Source organism: Coregonus clupeaformis, chromosome 1, assembly GCF_020615455.1.
Source record: "Coregonus clupeaformis isolate EN_2021a chromosome 1, ASM2061545v1, whole genome shotgun sequence".
NCBI classification, from domain to species: domain Eukaryota; kingdom Metazoa; phylum Chordata; class Actinopteri; order Salmoniformes; family Salmonidae; genus Coregonus; species Coregonus clupeaformis.
Genome location: NC_059192.1, coordinates 98814644 through 98836617, shown reverse-complemented (window position 1 = coordinate 98836617; position 21974 = coordinate 98814644). Strand labels below are relative to the sequence as shown.

Here is a 21974-nt window from a genome sequence, read left to right as displayed (position 1 = left end):
TTATGACATGCAAGTCACTGTGGATTTCTTAGTATCATGACAGCTTCAATAAGTAACATAACATACATATATATATATATATATATATATATATATATAAAAAAACACAAGGACTAAAATGCAAACACTTCATTTTTGTTGATTAAAATATGCACAGGAAGACAACTACAGTTGGTATGATTATTTTACGCAACACAGTGGACTTTATTGTACTGATCACAGATGAGGAAGCAACACACACACTGCCACCATCTGGGCTGGAGGGTAAAGACAATAGATGAAGTCTCTTGCGGAAGAACAGTGGCTGTGAAAGAGAGTGGTCTCTTACAATTTAGCCATCTCTGCTTGTAGTCAGTTAATGAAATCAAATGTTATAAGGCATATACAAAGAGCCCAGGTTTGTTTCCACAACGCTCATTTACTGGACCATGGCATTATGACGTCACTCATTTACTGGACCATGGCATTATGACATCACTCATTTACTGGACCATGGCATTATGACGTCACTCATTTACTGGACCATGGCATTATGACGTCACTCATTTACTGGACCATGGCATTATGACATCACTCATTTACTGGACCATGACATTATGACATCACTCATTTACTGGACCACAGTGGATTTTGTTGTATCATTACAGCTTCAATTAGTAAAATAAGATTTTTTTTAAACACTAGAAAGGACAAAAATGCAATCGCTTAATTTTAGTTTATAAAATATGTACGGAACTACAACTACAGTTGGCATGATTATCTTGCACAGTGGGCACGATTATTATACTGATCATAAACGAGGAAGCAACAACATGCACGCACACAGACACACACAACGGAAGCAAGAAGAACATTTCTGTTTAGTCATGAGAGACATGGTGTCCCCAAAATGGCACCCTATTCGGTTTATAGTGCACTACGTTTGTCCAGAACCCAATGAGCCCTGGTTAAAAGTAGTGCACTATATAGGGAATAGAATACCATTTGGGATGAAGACATAGCCATGGTGTTTAAAGGTGCCAGTACTGCCAGTGTTCTCTCTCCATGTCTGGTAAGGGCATGGGTCTTTCCACTCGATGTAAAGGCATGGGTCTTTCCACTGTATGGAACGGCATGGGTCTCTCTACACTAGGGTATGGAGGCATGGGTTTATCAACCCTGGATAACTGCTGCTTAGAGCTTCCCACCCTGGGAGATTGGTTAGACCTTCTACTACTGGATCCCATGCTGACGGGCCTGCCTAACTGGCGGGTCGGTCCCATGGGCTTGGGAGCATGTGACCGCCGGTGTTGACGGAGCCCTTGTTTCCGGACAAAGGTCTTTCCGCATTCGTCACACTGGTACGGTCTCTCTCCTGTGTGCGTTCTGAGGTGGACTCGGAGGTCGTATTCCCGGGTGTAAGTCTTGCCACATTCAGGGCAGAGATAGTGTTTTTCTCCCCTGGGGGACATGGTGGGTTTCTGTGGTGCCGGGGGGTTGTGGGTTCCCTCCCTCGGCGGTGCCGGGAGGTTGTGGGTTCCCTCCCTCGGCGGTGCCGGGAGGTTGTGGGTTCCCTCCCTCGGCGGTGCCGGGAGGTTGTGGGTTCCCTCCCTCGGCGGTGCCGGGAGGTTGTGGGTTTGTGGTGCCGGTAGGTTGTGGGTTCCCTCCTCGTCATGCTGATCCAGACAGCGTTGTGGTCTCCCAGCTTTACGTCTGTTGTCCCGAGGTTGTTCAGAGGAAGTCGCCTCCATGTCGATGTCAGCCAGTAAACTGGGATCCCCTCCTGTATAGACAGACATACAGACGGACAGACACACAGACGGACGGACACACAGACGGATGGACACACAGACGGATGGACAGTGGGCCCAGGGCGCTGGTCAAAAGTAGTGCACTATAGATGAATAGGGTGCCATTTGGGACTCAAACAATGCAACATGCAACAATGTTATTGTTAAGGTGTGGTTGAGTCTACTAAGACATGGTCTAGATGTTGTAAACAATATGGTTTTGATCACTGACAGTTTGCTTGTAGTCCATCATGATGTATCAATGGTAAAGGAGGACACTCACCTGTGTGCACTTTAAAATGCGTTTTGAGATTCCCTTTCTGGTTGAACCTCATCCCACACACAGAGCACTGGTAAGGTCTCTCTCCTGTGTGTGTTCTCATGTGTCTCTCCAGTTTGTTTGCTTGAGTGAATTCCTTCCCACAGTCCGGACACTTGTGAAACCTCTTTGCTCGCCGTCGTTCCTCTCCCCCAGAACAGTTGAATCGCTGGTGGGTCGTCAGGTATGCTTTACTGAGGAAGCCCTTGCCACACTCAGAGCAGAGGAAAGGCTTCTCTCCTGTGTGTGTTCGCTGGTGGACTTTTAACGTAGTCTTATTGGAGAAGGTCCGTCCGCACACGGAGCACAGGGGCTTCTCCTCGGTGTGTGTTCGCTCGTGGGCTTTCCAAGCCGGTTTTTGATAGTAACCCTTGCCACAGAAAGAGCAAGAGTAAGGCATCTCTCCCGTGTGAGATCGCTGGTGTTCTTTTAACCGTTCTTTTTTACCAAACCCCTTGCCACACACACAGCAGGTGTAAGGCTTGGCTCCAGTGTCTACCTTCAAGTGTACCTCCAGAACACACTTTGAGGAGAATTCTTGTCCACAGCAGCAGGTAATCTTGTCCGCTGAGTCTTTCTTCTGGTGTAATCTCAAGCTACTTTGATAAGTGAAGCCCTTCCCACACTCAGAGCAGAGGTAAGGCTTCTCTCCAGTGTGGATTCTCTGGTGTACCTTCAGTGCTGATAAGGATGGGCAGTGTCTCCCACACTCGGGGCAGGAGTGGGTCTTCCTGACCCCCCATTTCCTCTTCTGTTGTTCAGGTTCTCCTGAAGCAGGACTCTGTCCTTTACTGTCAGAGGGAAGGCTGCTCTTCTCCTTCTCCTCTCCTGTATGTGTCCTGTTCTCTGTCTCCTCTCCTGTGTGTGTCCTCTTCTGGTGTCTCCTTAGTGTGTACAAGGAGACAAACTTCCTCCCACACGCTAGGCAGCTGTGAGTCTTAGTTTTGCCTTTCACTCGTCGTTGTTCAGGTTCTTCTGATTCGGAATGTTCAGGATCTTCTGATTCGGAATGTTCAGGATCTTCGGATTCGGAATGTTCAGGATCTTCCGATGAAGAGGGATTATATTCACTGGCAGATGGTTGGTTGGGACTCTCACCTATGGGACAGAGACGGGAGGGGGCTGTACTTGTATATCCTGTCCCTAGGCTTGTACATCAAGCTGCCTCCCGTTAGTCCCTAGGCTTGTACATCAAGCTGCCTCCCGTTAGTCCCTAGGCTTGTACATCAAGCTGCCTCCCGTTAGTCCCTAGGCTTGTACATCAAGCTGCCTCCCGTTAGTCCCTAGGCTTGTACATCAAGCTGCCTCCCGTTAGTCCCTAGGCTTGTACATCAAGCTGCCTCCCGTTAGTCCCTAGGCTTGTACATCAAGCTGCCTCCCGTTACAGAAACAGGAGATAGACTCCTGTCCCTAGGCTTGCTTAATTACCTACAGTGTGCAGTCTTTCGTTCAACCCAGCACTAACACAAAGACACATTTTCGTTCTCTGTAGGTTAATGGACATTAAAGTACATCTTATCTCAACACACCTGTCCTGAATCATCTAATCACTTACCTCTAACATAACAATCCCAGTCGTCTTCCTCCTCCTTGACGACAACAACTTTTTGTAGAACTATTCGCAGACTACCCAGTTTTGACCTCTGGTCACCATGGTTCTTGTCAGGATCCGGTGATGACGCTGAGTGTTGGGGTTCCGAAGAACTGGGTGGGGACTGTCTGGATGGGTCTTCTGAGTCCTACGATACAAAATAGAGAGTGTGTCAGTGTAGTCTTAACACAGTTATAAGGATCTGGGCCCATATATTCATAAAGCGTTTCAGAGTAGGTGTACTGCTCTACGATCAGGTTCCGCCCCCCTATCTATATAATATTCATTCGTTATGATCTAAAAGGCTAAACTGCTCCTAGATCTAGGCTGCTGAAGCCCAGATAATCTGTATCTGTTTTCCGATCTACTATAATTATCTGACAAGTAATTGTGAGTAATAATACTCACGCCACTCCCTTTCTCCCTCCGTTCTGGTGATATGTCTCTCTCTGGAGCTGGGTCTGTCAACCTCTCAGCGCCCTCCTCGTTCTTGGTTCTGCTTGGTTCGGTGCTGTCCAGTGTGTCCACTTGCGCTGACTGGCTGAGGATAGCATCTTCCTGTATTGTTTTGATGTCGTTTTGCAGTTGCAGTAACCAAGACATTCCCTGGTCCTCTAATTTCATTAAATCATCACTTTCGCAATATTCTTCTATTTTACGACGCAACGAACGATAATTCTTTCCTTTAACTTCGGAGCCATCTTGGCCAGCTATTCCACAACGTTCACACAGGTAACGTAAATTGTTCTCGGTTAAATTCCACAAACTCTGTTCGATTCCATCCAACAACGTTTCCCTCTCTCCACTCATATTGTCCTACCCACGTGCCAACAAAAATGTAGTCAATGGCAAGACAGCTAAAATCCGTAAAAGAGAATGTTAATTAGTTAGTACAATATTTTTGAAGTCAAGTAGCTAGCTAGCTAAATAATAAACATGCTAGCTAGCTAGCTTCTCGTCGACTACTTCCTACTTCTTCTTCTTCTTCTTCAATGAGGTTTAACGGCGGTTGGCATCCGATTTGTTACATTACCGCCACCTACTAGACTGGAGTACAACTCCCTTATCTTTCCTTGAAAAATAATTAACCCCACCCTTCTCCACTATTTAAATACACTCACTCCTACCTCATGCACTCAACCTGAAATGATGGGACAGCACCCCTTAACACTCCCTGTAACTCTTCTGATGTCAAGTCTCGCTCACCCAAATACTTCTCTGCAGCTGCCACCACAACCTCAATTTTCTTAGACTTACGTCGAATTACAATTAATAACCATTGCTATAAACGCTAAAAATCCAATCTTATTGAAACATTTATCACTTGTTGGCCTATCCCTCTAAACAGGTACATATCTCCTACTCTCACCACTCCCCCCTCCTTAACCCCTCTTCCTCTACTTTCTTCACTGCCTCAGCATATGACAACTTCTTCACTACTCAGCGCGACGGTGGAACAGGAATCCTCATCTCTCCCAAGTGGACATTCTCTCTTTTTCCCCTGACCCATCTGTCTATCTTCTCATTTGAATTCCATGCTGTCACAGTCACTAGCCCATTCAAGCTTAACATCCTTGTCATTTATCGCCCTCCAGGTTCCCTTGGAGAGTTCATCAATGAGCTTGACGCCTTGATAAGTTCCTTTCCTGAGGATGGCTCACCCCTCACAGTTCTGGGTGACTTTAACCTCCCTACGTCTGCCTTTGACTCATTTCTCTCTGCCTCCTTCTTTCCACTCCTTTCCTCTTTTGACCTCACCCTCTCACCGTCCCCCCCCTACTCACAAGGCAGGCAATACGCTTGACCTCATCTTTACTAGATGCTGTTCTTCTACTAATCTCACTGCAACTCCCCTCCAAGTCTCCGACCACTACTTTGTATCCTTTTCTCTCTCGCTCTCCTCCAACACTACTCACTCTGCCCCTACTCAGATGGTAATGTGCCATTGCAACCTTCGCTCTCTCTCTCCCGCTACTCTCTCCTCTTCCATCCTATCATCTCTTCCCTCTGCTAAATCCTTCTCCCTCCGATCTCCTGATTCTGCCTCCTCAACCCTCCTCTCCTCCCTTTCTGCATCTTTTGACTCTCTATGCCCCCTATCCTCCCGGCCGGCTCGGTCCTCCCCTCCTGCTCCGTGGCTTGACGACTCATTGCGAGCGCACAGAAGAGGGCTCCGGGCAGCCGAGCGGAAATGGAGGAAAATTAGACTCCCTGCGGACCTGTCATCTTTTCACTCCCTCCTCTCTACATTCTCTTCCTCTGTGTCCGCGTTTAAAGCCACTTTCTACCACTCTAAATTTCAAGCCTCTGCCTCTAACCCTAGGAAGCTCTTTGCCACTTTCTCCTCTCTGCTGAATCCTCCTCCTCTTCCCTCCTCCCTCTCTGTGGATGACTTTGTCAACCATTTTGAAAAGAAGGTTGACGACATCCGATCCTCATTTATTAAGTTAAATGACACCGCTGGTCCTGCTCACACTGCCCTACCCTATGCTTTGACTTCTTTCTCCCCCCTCTCTCTCCAGATGAAGTCTTGCGACTTGTGACGGCCGGCCGCCCAACAACCTGCCTGCTTGACCCTATCCCCTCCTCTCTTCTCCAGACCATTTCCGGAGACCTTCTCCCTTACCTCACCTCGCTCATCAACTCATCCTTGACCGCTGGCCATGTCCCTCCCGTCTTCAAGAGAGCGAGAGTTGCACCCCTCCTCAAAAAACCTACACTCGATCCCTCAACAACTACAGACCAGTATCCCTTCTTTATTTTTTCTCCAAAACTCTTGAGCGTGCCGTCTCTAGCCAACTCTCCTGCTATCTCTCTCAGAATTACCTTCTTGATCCAAACCAGTCAGGTTTCAAGACTGGTCATTCAACTGAGACTGCTCTTCTCTGTGTCACGGAGGCTCTCTGCACTGCTAAAGCTAACTATCTCTCCTCTGCTCTTATCCTTCTAGACCTATCTGCTACCTTTGATACTGTGAACCATCAGATCCTCCTCTCCACCCTCTCCGAGTTGGGCATCTCCGGCGCTGCTCACTCTTGGATTACGTCCTACCTGACAGGTCGCTCCTACCAGGTGGCGTGGCGAGAATCTGTCTCTGCACCACGTGCTCTCACCACTGGTGTCCCCCAGTGCTCAGTTCTAGGCCCTCTCCTATTATCTCTATACACCAAGTCACTTGGCTCTGTCATATCCTCACATGGTCTCTCCTATCATTGCTACGCAGACGACACACAATTCATTTTCTCCTTTCCCCCTTCTGATAACCAGGTGGCGAATCGCATCTCTGCATGTCTGGCAGACATATCAGTGTGGATGTTGGATCACCACCTCAAGCTGAACCTCGGCAAGACGGACCTGCTCTTCCTCCCGGGAAGGGACTGCCCGCTCCATGATCTCGCCATCACGGTTGACAACTCCATTGTGTCCTCCTCCCAGAGTGCAAATAACCTTGGCGTGACCCTGGACAACACCCTGTCGTTCTCCGCTAACATCAAAGTGGTGACCCGATCCTGCAGGTTCATGCTCTACAACATTCGCAGAGTACGATCCCTACCTTACACAGAAAGCGGCACAGGTCCTAATCCAGGCACTTGTCATCTCCCGTCTGGATTACTGCAACTCGCTGTTGGCTGGGCTCCCTGCCTGTGCCATTAAACCCCTACAACTCATCCAGAACGCTGCAGCCCGTCTGGTGTTCAATCTTCCCAAGTTCTCTCATGTCACCCCGCTCCTCCGCACACCTCCACTGGCTTCCAGTTGAGGCTTGCATCTACTACAAGACCATGGTGCTTGCCTACGGAGCTGTGAGGGGAACGGCACCTCCTTACCTTCAATCTCTGATCAGACCCTACACCCAAACGAGGGCACTACGTTCATCCACCTCTGGGCTGCTAGCTCCCCTACCTCTACGGAAGCACGGTTCCCACTCAGCCCAGTCAAAGCTATTTACTGCTCTGGCACCCCCAATGGTGGAACAAGCTCCCCCACGACGCCAGGACAGCGGAATCACTGACCACCTTCCGGAGACACTTGAAACCCTACCTCTTTAAGGAATACCTGGAATAGTATAAAATAATCCTTCTTCCCCCACCCCCATAAAAAAAAGAAAAAAAAGGTGGTTGTCCCACTGGCTATCATAAGTTGAATGCACCAATTTGTAAGTCGCTCTGGATAAGAGCGTCTGCTAAATGATGTACATGTAAATATACTCTTACCCTGGAAACCTCAACCTGTTTCTCTCACACGGGACATTTCTGATTCCCAGCCCCATGGCCACCCCCTACAATTAGCACATACCACTACTTACCCCAATGCTACACATTCCTTTGTCTCATGTCCTTCTGCACACCTCTCACCGACCACTTCCTATTTTCTTCTTACCCTTTTCTTCTACTGTAGTGTTATTTTTTTATTTTTTTTATTTTTTTATGTTTGCAAACCAACTGAAAATGCCCATTACCGCCACCTACTGTACCGGGGTGTGAAGACAAACCAGAAGTAAAACTGGAAAATTTCCGAATAGGTACTGAATGTTTTTTTGAATAGACAAGAGCAGAAAAGCGAGTTGTTGCAACGATCACCTTTACGCAGAAGGTCACACTGACTGTCATCCCATGATGTAGGTATGCTACCGCTGCCAGTCATCAGGTTTCTCAGCACCATCAGGGAGCTTCAATAAAGGAAAGATAATGTGCTGTGTAGTCCGGTAGCTCAGTTGGTAGAGCATGGCGTTTTGCAACGCCAGGGTTGTGGGTTCATTTCCCACGGGGGCCAGTATGAAAAAAACACACAAAAAACATGTATGCACTCACTAACTGTAAGTCGCTCTGGATAAGAGTGTCTGCTAAATGACTAAAATGTGTAGTGTCAATTAATTAAACATAAATATCTGCAATAGGGTACAGTAGCTAATGATATCATGAACCTAATAATTTCATAATCAATGGCTTTGATCAGGTCCTTCAAATAGAGTCAGAGCAGGAGTGATGCTTGTGTTCTCTGTGTGGTGACGGCCTTTAGCTGTGTGATTCTCCTTCATGTTTGAAAAGCAAAAGGAAAAATTATTACCACAAATGTGTGCTGGGTGGTATAAAAAATCCAAGTCCAGACACTGGTGTGGGTTTGAAAGTTAAAAATAATTTATTGTGTGGGCTGTCATTATTAAAATACAATTATTTAATGTTTCTTTAAAATCACCATTTGTCCTCCACTTACTAAGGTCAACAGCCTCCCAGTCCACTTCTTCTACTGGGGATAAAATGAATTAATCCACTGACTTCCTCCTCCTCTTCTTCCTCCTCTTTAACAGTCACCCAACAGTTTGACTCAAGTCTTCCAGCTCCTCCCCTCCTCTTTAACCATGAACCCAATAGTTTGACTCAAGTCTTCCAGCTCCCCCTCCTCTTTAACTCCTGAGTGGCGCAGCGGTCTAAGGCACTGCATCTCAGTGCTTGATGTGTCGCTACAGACCCCTGGTTCGATTCCAGATTGTATCACAACCGGCCGTGATTAGGAGTCCCATAGGAAGCGCACAATTGGCCCAGCGTCGTCCGGTGTAGGCCATCATTGTAAATAAGAATTTGTTCTTAACTGACTTGCCTAGTTAAATAAAGGTTAAAAAAAACAATAGTGTGACTCAAGTCCTCCTCTTTAACGTCACCCCAACAGTTTGACTCAACATCATTAATATTCATGAATCTTGGCATAAAACCGTTGGGTGATTGGTTGAGTTTCTTGAGCACGTGATGTCACACAGACGCTCTACAGCCTTCTGTTTAGCCCACTCATGCTGCCGGTATGAGCAGTAGAACCGACCACCAAATGAATTGGGAAATAAATGACTAGCTCAGCTAGCTACCAATATATTTTCGTTTCACTGTCCGATAATTTAAAAAACGGGCCCACTAATTGTTATTTCTACCTTTCCACAAACTGTCTGGTATGTGTTGCTTGTATGAAAAAATAGGACGAGTCCACGATTAGTTAGCGCCTAACGTTACTGCCTGGCCAGTGAGCTAGCTAGTTACATTTCATTAACTATCCCCGTAAATGCACTGGTCAGTGGATAAACGATGAGTTGAACATATTTGTCTGAAATCGGTGGTTACTACTGGTTTCAGATCCGAGACGAGTGAAATTGTCCGCCATGTTTTGGTAAGGGCTCGAGTGATGTCACGCACTCCAGGAGCCTCAACCAATCACCCGACAGATATTCATGACTTTGCCTCCGGGTATCATACGAAAGGACATTTCTACAATGGGACAAACAGTTTTCACGCAATTTTGCCCGGTGGTCGTAGATTTCAGCGAGCACAAGGAGCACACAGTATCGAGTGTCTTCTCACGAAAAACGTCTGTAGCGTCCGAACTGTTTGACCCACAAACTATTATGACCACTCTATGGAAAGGGGGAGACTCTCACGACCCCCACAAGTGTCACTCGTCTGAAGGTAACCAGTACCGGTAAAAAATGTTTTTATGGAAGTATGAAGGTAGGGGTTAAAAATGTGTATAAAAAATATATATCCAGAACTTTCTTATGTGTCTTATTTATAGGACAAACACTTAAAAACCTTGTTTCTAATTATTTATTTTTTACTGTATTTTTGCCATTAAATTTGTTATTCAATGCGTTTCTCTGGGCTATAGTATTAAAGGCCAAATTCAATTTTTATAAAATCTTTAAAAAAAAATAATATTATCTTTATACCTAAAGGGGTCCTAAAATTCTAAATCAAATACCTAAATAATCCATAGTATGACCATCTTAAAACAATTCCATATGTCAGCTTAGTTTATGTGGGAAGTGTGCATGATGGCATGGGATAGAGGATTGTGTAGTTTCGGTGGATAAAGTTATGTGTGTCAACTATAGGGGTGCCCATGTTACTGGGGATCGGAAGTGTCCGGTGTGAGAGAGGCAGGTTGAGGTGGCCAGAATCAGAGTAGTGCAGAAGGTGTCCTAAACTGAGGCAGTGAAGAAAGTAGAGGAGGATGGGTCGGGGTGAGGGATCCTGAGAGGATCCCTGTGAGTAGTAGATCTGTGCCAGCACCGAGGGAAAGGCCAACCAGTGATTTATATGCTTCAGTAAGGTTGGCTTCTTAGCATTCATAGCAATGGTTATCAACTGTACCACAGAAATGGAACGTAAATCACAGAAAATAGATGTTGTGGTAGTATTTGGGTATACAAGATTTGACTTCAGAAGAGTTACAGGGTGTGTTGAGTGGTGGTGTCCCGTCCTCCCAGGCCGCTGGCAGGGTGCAGGAGCAGGGGAGGGTCAAAGTAGTGGAATGGGGTAGTGGGGTTTTAATTAGTGTAGGGTTAGTTGGAAGGGTTATTAAAAAATATTATTTAATTTTTCCTGTTTCCCCTTTTCTCATTTTGTATCACAATGTGTAATGGATTTGTACTATAGTTCAGTTGGGGGCAGTAAAGGACAGATCGACATTTACTCGGGGCGGGGTGGGGGGGAAGGGGTGGTCCAAAATAGGAGAGGGTTGTCAAACTTGTATTTTGCTTTGGGGAGGGTTGTGTGTGTTATTTTTTTTTAAGGGAGGGTAGTGTGTGTTATTTATTAAAGGGAGGGTTGTGCATTTTCCCCCTGGTTTACATTCACTCTTCTGCTCATATTTTCCCTATAAAAAATGGCTTGACTTACTTTTGATATTACCCTAATAAAGTGTAGAAACATTTGTGAAGGTTTGGCGTTTAAAGCTACTGCAGGCCTATGATATGAAGGCAGTGCACCCGCTTGAACTGACCCCGACAGTTGAACTTGAGGTGAGGAAGACTGTTTTAGGCCTACCAGAGTTACTCCTATAATCGAACATTATAATGCTCATCTTTATACAAATGATCAGATTACCCTCCTTCTGTACATCTATATCTGTATAGAAGATGCAGTAGCCATCTGACATAAAGAAATGCATGTCGGTGTCGTAGCATGCCATCGGCATATCTCTATCTCTCTGGGGTTAGACCTAAGCTTCTTTTCCTTTATATAGGCATTATATACAGTGCCTTCGGAAAGTATTCAGACCCCTCAACTTTTTCCACATTTTGTTACGTTACAGCCTTATTCTAAAATGGATTTAAAAAAAAAATCATCAGCAATCTACACACAATACCCAATAATGACAAAGCGAAAAAGGGTTGTTAGAATTTTTTTTCTAAAAAACAACAACCAAAGAAAATAAATACCTTATTTACGTAAGTATTCAGACCCTTTGCTATGAGACTCGAAATTGAGCTCAGATGCATCCTGTTTCCATTTATCATCCTTGAGATGTTTCTACAACTTGATTGGAGATGATTTGTGGTGTCTAAGGCACTGCATCGCAGTGCTAAGCTGTGCCACTAGAGATCCTGGTTCGAATCCAGGCTCTGTCGTAGCCGGCCACGACCGGGAGACCCAGTGGGGCGGCGCACAATTGGCCCAGCGTCGTCCAGGGTAGGGAGGGAATGGCCAGCAGGGATGTAGCTCAGTTGGTAGAGCATGGCGTTTCGCAACGGCCAGGGTTGTGGGTTCGATTCCCACAGGGGCCAAGTATGAAAAAATAGAAAAATAATGTATGCACTCACTAACTGTAAGTCGCTCTGGATAAGAGCGTCTGCTAAATGACTAAAATGTAAATGTAAAAATTTGGAAAGGCACACACCTGTCATATATAAGGTCAGAGCAAAACCAAGCCATGAGGTCAAGGAATTGTCCAGTAGAACTCCGAGACAGGATTGTGTCAAGGCACAGATCTGGGGAAGGATACCAAAAATGTCTGCAGTATTGAAGGTCCCCAAGAACACAGTGACCTCCATCATTCTTAAATGGAAGAAGTTTGGAACCACCAAGACCCTTCCTAGAGCTGGCCGCCCGGCCAAACTGAGCAATCTGGGGAGAAGGGCCTTGGTCAGGGAGGTGACCAAGAACTCGAAGGTCACTCGGACAGAGCTCCAGAGTTCCTCTGTGGAGGTGGGAGAACCTTCCAGAAGGACAACCATCTCTGCAGCACTCCACCAATCAGGCCTTTATGATAGTGTGGCCAGACGGAAGCCACTCCTCAGTAAAAGGCACATGACAGCCCGCTTGGAGTTTGCGAAAAGGCACCTAAAGTCTCTGAATGTCCTTGAGTGGCCCAGCCAGAGCCCGGACTTGAACCCAATCGAACATCTCTAGAGAGACCTGAAAATAGCTGTGCAGCAACGCTCCCCATCCAACCTGACAGAGCTTGAGAGGATCTGCAGAGAAGAATGGGAGAAACTCCCCAAATACAGGTGTGCCAAGCCTTGCAGCATCATACCCAAGAAGACTCGAGGCTGTAATCGCTGCCAAAAGTGCTTCAACAAAGCACTGAGTAAAGTGTCTGAATACTTATGTAAATGTGATATTTCAGTTTTCAATTTTTTTATAAATTAGCAAAAATTTATAAAATCCTGTTTTTGCTTTGTCATTATAGGGTATTTTGTGTAGATTATTGAGGGAAAAAAACATTTTAATCCATTTTTAGAATAAGGCTGTAACCTAACAAAATGTGGAAAAGTCAAGGGGTCTGAATATTTTCCGAAGGCACTATATCTATATATATATATATATATATCTATATATATATATATATATATACAGTACCAGTCAAAAAGTTTGGACACACCTACTCATTCCAGTGTTTTTCTTTATTTTTACTATTTTTCTACATTGTATAATAATAGTGAAGACATCAAAACTATAAAATAACACATATGGAATCATGTAGTAACCAAAAAAGCCACCCTTTGCCTTGATGACAGCTTTGCACACTCTTGGCATTCTCTCAACCAGCTTCCATGAGGTAGTCACCTGGAATGCATTTCAATAAACAGGTGTGCCTTGTTAAAAGTGAATTTGTGGAATTTCTTTCCTTCTTAATGTGTTTGAGCCAATCAGTTGTGTTGTGACAAGGTAGGGGTGGTATACAGAAGATAGCCCTATTTGGTAAAAGACCCAAGTCCATATTATGGCAAGAACAGCTCAAATAAGCAAAGAGAAACGACAGTCCATCATTACTTTAAGACATGAAGGTCAGGAAAATGTGAAGAACTTTGGAAAGTTTCTTAAAGTGCAGTCGCTTCACAGAGTTCAAGTAACAGACACATCTCAACATCAACTGTTCAGAGGAGACTGCGTGAATCAGGCCTTCATGGTCGAATTGCTGCAAAGAACCCACTACTAAAGGTCACCAATAAGAAGAAGAGACTTGCTTGGGCCAAGAAAACGAGCAATGGACATGAGACCGGTGGAAATTGTCCTTTGGCTGATAAGTCCAAATTTGAGATTTTTGGTTCCAGCGGCCGTGTCTTTGTGAGACGCAGACTAGGTGAACGGATGATCTCCGCATGTGTGGTTCCCACCCTGAAGCATGGAGGAGGAGGTGTGATGATGTGGGGTGCTTTGCTGGTGACACTGTCAATGATTTATTTAGAATTCAGGCACACTTAACCAGCATGGCTAAGACAGCATTCTGCAGCGATACGCCATCCCATCTGGTTTGTGCTTAGTGGGACTATCATTTGTTTTTCAACCGGACAATGACCATAAACACACCTCCAGGCTGTGTAAGGGCTATTTGACCAAGGAGAGTGATGGAGTGCTGCATCAGATGACCTGGCCTCCACAATCACCCGACCTCAACCCAATTGAGGTGGTTTGGGATGAGTTGGACCGCAGAGTGAAGGAAAAGCAGCCAACAAGTGCTCAACATGTGGAACTCCTTCAAGACTGTTGTAAAAGCATTCCTCATGAAGCTGGTTGAGAGAATGCCAAGAGTGTGCAAAGCTGTCATCAAGGCAAAGGGTGGCTACTTTGAAGAATCTCAAATATAAAATATATCTTGATTTGTTTAACACTTTTTTTGGTTACTACATGATTCCATATGTGTTATGTCATAGTTTTGATGTCTTCACTATTATTGTACAATGTAGAAAATAGTAAAAATAAAGAAAATCCCTTGAATGAGTAGGTGTGTCCAAACCTTTGACTGGTACTGTATATATTAAGATATTAAGATCATACAGTGGACACCTAAGCCTATAGACCTTTGCATGCAATGCCCTGATACATTTAGTGCTGAAATATCTGACAGCTGAACCGTGAGGTGTGTCGTGAAGAAGTCTAGTCAGTATGACCAGGTGACTCCTCCAGTCTCCAGACAGAGCTATGGTAACGCTGAGACAAGGAAGATGAAGCGGAAGAAGGGACAGGAAGAGGCCTCAACCACAGACAGCTGGGGGAGCAGCAGAACCCAGTCAGAGACAGAGAATAGGCCTCAACCACAGACAGCTGGGGAGAAGCAGAACCCAGTCAGAGACAGAGGAAATGATGGGTGCAGGTGGACTGTATGCAGATGATCCTCTGCCAGAGGGCGGAGGTTCATCTTGTATGGCAACACCCCCGCAGATCTCGGGCGCTGGGATGGAATTGGTAGAGTTACCTGATGGCACGTGGGCCATGAAGCAGATGACACGACGGATTGTCGTCACTTACGAAGGTACCACCGTGGTACCCGACTCTGTGTAGACATCACGTGTAAAGGAATAAATGTGTTATGGAACTTTGCTTAAATGTCACGTGAAGGAGGAGGATGTCTTGTGTGGCTGTAGTCAAAGGAGGCATGGGCTTGGGCAATTTAAGGGTATAAAACCAATATAAAAGATAGGGACCGGAGAGGAGATTCTGGGAAGACAGATCAGGAGCTGATTGATGTATTAGAAGTTAGAAGACTTTTGGGGTAAGGTAAGAACAGAACTTAATTACTATTGTTAGAAGCTACTGCATTGTAATTGCTATATATATAAAAAAATCCATCAGTGGTGAAACCGTGGAACCAAAAGAGAAGTGTTACTGGTTTTCATTAACTAGTTAAATGACTTGTTGAATAAAGTGCTGAAGAAGAACAGTAGCATGATAACAACTACAGGCTCAGGGGGGTTCACCTTACGTGTCCCGCGACCAGACCATAATTGTGGGCTCCAGCAGGAAACCACAGGGGAGCTCGAGGGTAACCCTGGGAAGAGCACTGAGTATCTATAGTTTGTCCTTACTCAGATGAAGTGCTTTCAGTTAAGAATTAATTTCAAGAAATTAGTTTTAGCTGAAACGCTATTACGGGATTTAGCGAGTGTGACTCACCCGTGAGGGTGTTGTCCGGTCAACTAGAAACGCTTAGCAGGAGTGACTGAGACAATGCAGCGTTTATTTAAAAAAAATAGTATAACCCTCATGGTTGAACGTATCCTGCATGAAAGGCGAGATAACACGCTAAAATAGCGCAGAGCGGACTATAAATAAATATTGGATTGCTTGTTGGTGTTGTACACAGAAATAGTTGACGTGTTGTATACCGTGTCACAAACTACCCGTGAAGTGTTAACAGTAGGAAGGAGTGAGCTAATCTCTGTAGTCGAACAAAGTGAAGCCCAGGGCTCCACTGCTAACTCAGCCTCGGGGAGGGAGACAGGGAGGCCCCCTCACCAGGAAAGAGGCTCATACGCGGGATGCATTTTTACATGCAAATCTGATTGGATACCGCACTTGATTATGGAAATATCAGCCTCAATTTAACTTCAGAGTTGTTTTTTTCTTTCTGAAGGCTAATCAGGGACATTTTCTGGGACAGCTACAGTGGGGAAAAAAGTATTTAGTCAGCCACCAATTGTGCAAGTTCTCCCACTTAAAAGATGAGAGAGGCCTGTAATTTTCATCATAGGTACACGTCAACTATGACAGACAAAATGAGAAAAAAATTCAAAAAAATTTTCAGAAAATCACATTGTAGGATTTTTAATGAATTTATTTGCAAATTATGCTGGAAAATAAGTATTTGGTCGGTAACAAAAGTTTCTCAATACTTTGTTATATACCCTTTGTTGGCAATGACACAGGACAAACGTTTTCTTTAAGTCTTCACAAGGTTTTCACACACTGTTGCTGGTATTTTGGCCCATTCCTCCATGCAGATCTCCTCTAGAGCAGTGATGTTTTGGGGCTGTCGCTGGGCAACACGGATTTCAACTCCCCTCCAAAGATTTTCTATGGGGTTGAGATCTGAGACTGGCTAAGCCACTCCAGGACCTTGAAATGCTTCTTACGAAGCCACTCCTTCGTTGCCCGGGCGGTGTGTTTGGGATCATTGTCATGCTGGAAAGACCCAGCCACGTTTCATCTTCAATGCCCTTGCTGATGGAAGGAGGTTTTCACTCAAAATCTCACGATACATGGCCCCATTCATTCTTTCCTTTACACAGATCAGTCGTCCTGGTCCCTTTGCAGAAAAACAGCCCCAAAGCATGATGTTTCCACCCCCATGCTTCACAGTAGAGTAGGTATGGTGTTCTTTGGATGCAACTCAGCATTCTTTGTCCTCCAAACACGATGAGTTGAGTTTTTACCAAAAAAGTTCTATTTTGGTTTCATCTGACCATATGACATTCTCCCAATCCTCTTCTGGATCATCCAAATGCACTCTAGCAAACTTCAGACGGGGCCTGGACATGTACTGGCTTAAGCAGGGGGACACGTCTGGCACTGCAGGATTTGAGTCCCTGGCGGCGTAGTGTGTTACTGATGGTAGGCTTTGTTACTTTGGTCCCAGCTCTCTGCAGGTCATTCACTAGGTCCACCCGTGTGGTTCTGGGATTTTTGCTCACCGTTCTTGTGATCATTTTGACCCCACGGGGTGAGATCTTGCGTGGAGCCCCAGATCGAGGGAGATTATCAGTGGTCTTGTATGTCTTCCATTTCCTAATAATTGCTCCCACAGTTGATTTCTTCAAACCAAGCTGCTTACCTATTGCAGATTCAGTCTTCCCAGCCTGGTGCAGGTCTACAATTTAGTTTCTGGTGTCCTTTGACAGCTCTTTGGTCTTGGCCATAGTGGAGTTTGGAGTGTGACTGTTTGAGGTTGTGGACAGGTGTCTTTTATACTGATAACACGTTCAAACAGGTTCCATTAATACAGGTGACAGTGGAGGACAGAGGAGCCTCTTAAAGAAGAAGTTACAGGTCTGTGAGAGCCTGAAATCTTGCTTGTTTGTAGGTGACCAAATACTTATTTTCCACCATAATTTGCAAATAAATTCATTAAAAAATCCTACAATGTGATTTTCTAGATTTTTTTTACTCAATTTGTCTGTCATAGTTGACGTGTACCTATGATGAAAATTACAGGCCTCTCTCATCTTTTTTAAGTGGGAGAACTTACACAATCGGTGGCTGACTAAATACTTTTTTCCCCCACTGTATATCCGGTAACTGGCCACCAAAATCGGGGACGTCTGGTCACCCTAGGCTTAATTAACAGATTTAGCTAGTTCTGGCTAAACTAACAGGTTAATGAAACAATAATGATTTATGATGTTTAATATTATATACAATATCTAATCACGTTGCAATATGACGATGAAAATAATAGCCTAATATATTCAACATGCTGCAATCTATTGGTTCTTTAACAATTCGACTTTTCCATCCCTCATCACCCTAAGTACTATGACACAACCCCTCACTGTTGTCATAATTGCACTGTTTGTCTACATAGTCTGGTTCAAGCGTTCGTGACGTTTACCCTGAAGAAGGCACAGTCATGCTGAAACGTTGGTGGTTTACCCAATAAATTACTGGGCGCTTGTGTATAGCGTGTGATACTCACTTTATTTTCCACAACAGTTTACTCTCCATTAGTCAGCACCTCATACTAACTATTTTGGGCGTGCTTTTTACTAGGCTATCCGCCACTTTAGCTGCTTAGTCGGTGAACCTGTCTGACACGTCAAAACATCCACTACAGACAAGTTATTTCATTGCAAAACAACAAAAGCCGTTCGACGCCCTAGCCCACAGATGGTCTCTGCTTTGCCGTCATGGGTGAGCGCTGGTACCTTTCAACAGGTGGTGAGCTCATCCCATGTATGGCTCAGCCAATCACACAGCGCGTTCTAAACCACAGCTCATTCATATTCATATCTTTGCCCCAAATCTCCCTAGGTTCATTCTATTTGCGTACTGGAGTGAGAGGCCAACTAGAATGTGAAACAGTGGATCATTTACTGAATGGTCTATTGATTGATAGAGCAGAGAAGCAGGTTGTTGCAACCGTTATTTATTAAATCAAACACAATTATTAAACATACATATCTGCAATAGGGTACAGTAGCTAATGATATCATGAAACTAATTATTTCATAATCAATGGCTTTGATCAGGTCCTTCAAATAGAGTCAGAGCAGGAGTGAGGCTTGTGTTCTCTGTGTGGTGACGGTCTTTAGCTGTGTGATTCTCCTGGTGGGGAGGTCTCTCCTCACTGTCTGAGCAGTGGTTAGGACACGCTCCTAGGGGAACAGCAAGTACAGGTTACATATAGTACAATATCGGAAATACACTGCCCTTTGGGGACGCAACCTTTAAGATATGTGTCCCAAATGGTTCCCTATTCAGCTATAGAGCTCTGGTCTAAAGTAGAGGATCGGGTGCCATTTGGGACACAGTGATAGTAAGTCCTCATTACTTCATGTTTCTTTAAGGTCACCATCCGCCTCCTCTTACTAAGTTCAACAGAACTCCCTCCTCTTACTAAGTTCAACAGAACTCCCTCCTTTTACTAAGTTCAACAGAACTCCCTCCTCTTACTAAGTTCAACAGAACTCCCCTCCTCTTACTAAGTTCAACAGAACTCCCTCCTCTTACTAAGTTCAACAGAACTCCCTCCTCTTACTAAGTTCAACAGAACTCCCTCCTCTTACTAAGTTCAACAGAACTCCCTCCTCTTACTAAGTTCAACAGAACTCCCTCCTCTTACTAAGTTCAACAGAACTCCCCTCCTCTTACTAAGTTCAACAGAACTCCCCTCCTCTTACTAAGTTCAACAGAACTCCCTCCTCTTACTAAGTTCAACAGAACTCCCTCCTCTTACTAAGTTCAACAGAACTCCCTCCTCTTACTAAGTTCAACAGAACTCCCTCCACTTACTAAGTTCAACAGAACTCCCTCCACTTACTAAGTTCAACAGAACTCCCTCCTCTTACTAAGTTCAACAGAACTCCCCTCCTCTTACTAAGTTCAACAGAACTCCCTCCACTTACTAAGTTCAACAGAACTCCCTCCACTTACTAAGGTCAACAGAACTCCCTCCACTTACTAAGTTCAACAGAACTCCCCCTCCACTTACTAAGTTCAACAGAACTCCCTCCTCTTACTAAGTTCAACAGAACTCCCTCCACTTACTAAGGTCAACAGAACTCCCTCCACTTACTAAGTTCAACAGAACTCCCTCCACTTACTAAGTTCAACAGAACTCCCTCCTCTTACTAAGTTCAACAGAACTCCCTCCTCTTACTAAGTTCAACAGAACTCCCTCCTCTTACTAAGTTCAACAGAACTCCCTCCTCTTACTAAGTTCAACAGAACTCCCTCCTCTTACTAAGTTCAACAGAACTCCCTCCTCTTACTAAGTTCAACAGAACTCCCTCCTCTTACTAAGGTCAACAGAACTCCCTCCTCTTACTAAGGTCAACAGAACTCCCTCCTCTTACTAAGTTCAACAGAACTCCCTCCTCTTACTAAGTTCAACAGAACTCCCTCCACTTACTAAGTTCAACAGAACTCCCTCCTCTTACTAAGTTCAACAGAACTCCCTCCTCTTACTAAGTTCAACAGAACTCCCTCCTCTTACTAAGTTCAACAGAACTCCCTCCACTTACTAAGTTCAACAGAACTCCCTCCACTTACTAAGTTCAACAGAACTCCCTCCTCTTACTAAGTTCAACAGAACTCCCTCCTCTTACTAAGTTCAACAGAACTCCCTCCACTTACTAAGTTCAACAGAACTCCCTCCTCTTACTAAGTTCAACAGAACTCCCTCCACTTACTAAGGTCAACAGAACTCCCTCCACTTACTAAGTTCAACAGAACTCCCTCCACTTACTAAGTTCAACAGAACTCCCTCCTCTTACTAAGTTCAACAGAACTCCCTCCACTTACTAAGGTCAACAGCCTCCCAGTCCACTTCTTCTACTGGGGACTGAATGAATCAGCTGACTTCTTCTTCTTCTTCTTCTTCTTCTTTAACCGTCACCCCAACAGTTTGACTCAAGTCCTCCAGCTCCTCCTCTTCCACTACTTTAATGTTCATCCCCCCAGTGTCTGACTGAAGGCCCCTCTGTGGTCAGGACCCAGTGACCTGGGTTTGGATCTGGATTGGTCACCTGGATTCTAGAATGAAAACAGTGATCGATAATAAAGGAAGTAACACACCCTCTGAAGATCAGGGTCCGTATTAATAAAGCATCTCAGAGGAGGAGTGCTGATCTAGGATCAGGTCCCCCTTTGTCCATTCTTCATCATCTAAGAGGCTAAACTGATCCCAGATCAGTACTCCTACTCTGAGATGCTTGATACATTTTGGCCCCTGAAATAGATGACATTAGCTTACAGTAAAATGTGAAAAGTTCATCGTCATTTTCTCCCACCTTGTTGATGTGTGATGTAGGGGGACTTCCTTCACTACCAGAGCCATGGACAGGACTCTCTCCTGTGGAGATAGGTTGGTATTACTGGTTATAATGACACTACCAGAGCCATGGACAGGACTCTCTCCTGTGGAGATAGGTTGGTATTACTGGTTATAATGACACTACCAGAGCCATGGACAGGACTCTCTCCCGTTTCTCATCTGATGAATGGATGGAGGGTCAAAAGTAGTGCACTACTTAGGGAATAGGGTGCCTGTCTCCACTTACTAAGATGAGAAGGGTCCCAGCCGACGTCTTCTCCATCAGAATTGATCAGACCTCCAACTTCCTCCTCCCCGTCTTCCTGTCCCCCGGTGTGACCGAGGTCCTCCCCCATGTGTGTCTGTAGGTGTTTTCTCAGAGCCTGCTCTGTAGGGAGGTCCTGTCCACACACTGGGCAGCGTTGACACCCTAGGGAAAGGGTTTGTGAACATTAGAAAGTTAGCAACAACACTGTATTTGTTTTGTGTTAGCAGCGAAGTAGCTGACAGTCTGAGAAGGTTGTGTGCGGCAAACATAAGTATCTGTTTGTGTGTCTAAACTGCCACTACAAATAATAGTTGCTATGTAGGCTTTCTATTACATTTAGTAAGATTAGTATTTGCAGTTTGAATATTACAGCTAAAAAGCATCAGTAAATAATCCATAGAAAAATGAGCTATTTGCAGCTTCACCGTAACATTCTGGAATGTTCATTCAAATCGTTCAACTGAAATTGTTACTCTGGCAACATGTTGGCTGTAAAGGGAAGTGTTGTTGAAC

General features: G+C 44.9%; 1 protein-coding gene and 1 long non-coding RNA gene across 2 annotated transcripts; both read right to left on the bottom strand.

Annotated features, from left to right (window-relative positions):
* Positions 1-114: 114 nt before the first annotated feature.
* Positions 115-4643, bottom strand: LOC121574708 (zinc finger protein 665). Its single transcript, XM_045223615.1, has 4 exons — positions 4088-4643; positions 3644-3827; positions 2053-3186; positions 115-1762 (listed from the first exon to the last, which is right to left on the bottom strand). The coding sequence occupies exons 1-4, from the start codon at positions 4487-4489 to the stop codon at positions 1011-1013; spliced, it is 2472 nt and encodes an 823-aa protein (XP_045079550.1). The 5' UTR covers positions 4490-4643; the 3' UTR covers positions 115-1010.
* A 14146-nt stretch (positions 4644-18789) lies between these two features.
* On the bottom strand, positions 18790-20831 carry LOC123492008. The gene is made up of 2 exons (XR_006661581.1): positions 20683-20831; positions 18790-19034 (listed from the first exon to the last, which is right to left on the bottom strand). It is a non-coding gene; the product is annotated as an uncharacterized LOC123492008 (long non-coding RNA).
* Positions 20832-21974: the final 1143 nt, after the last annotated feature.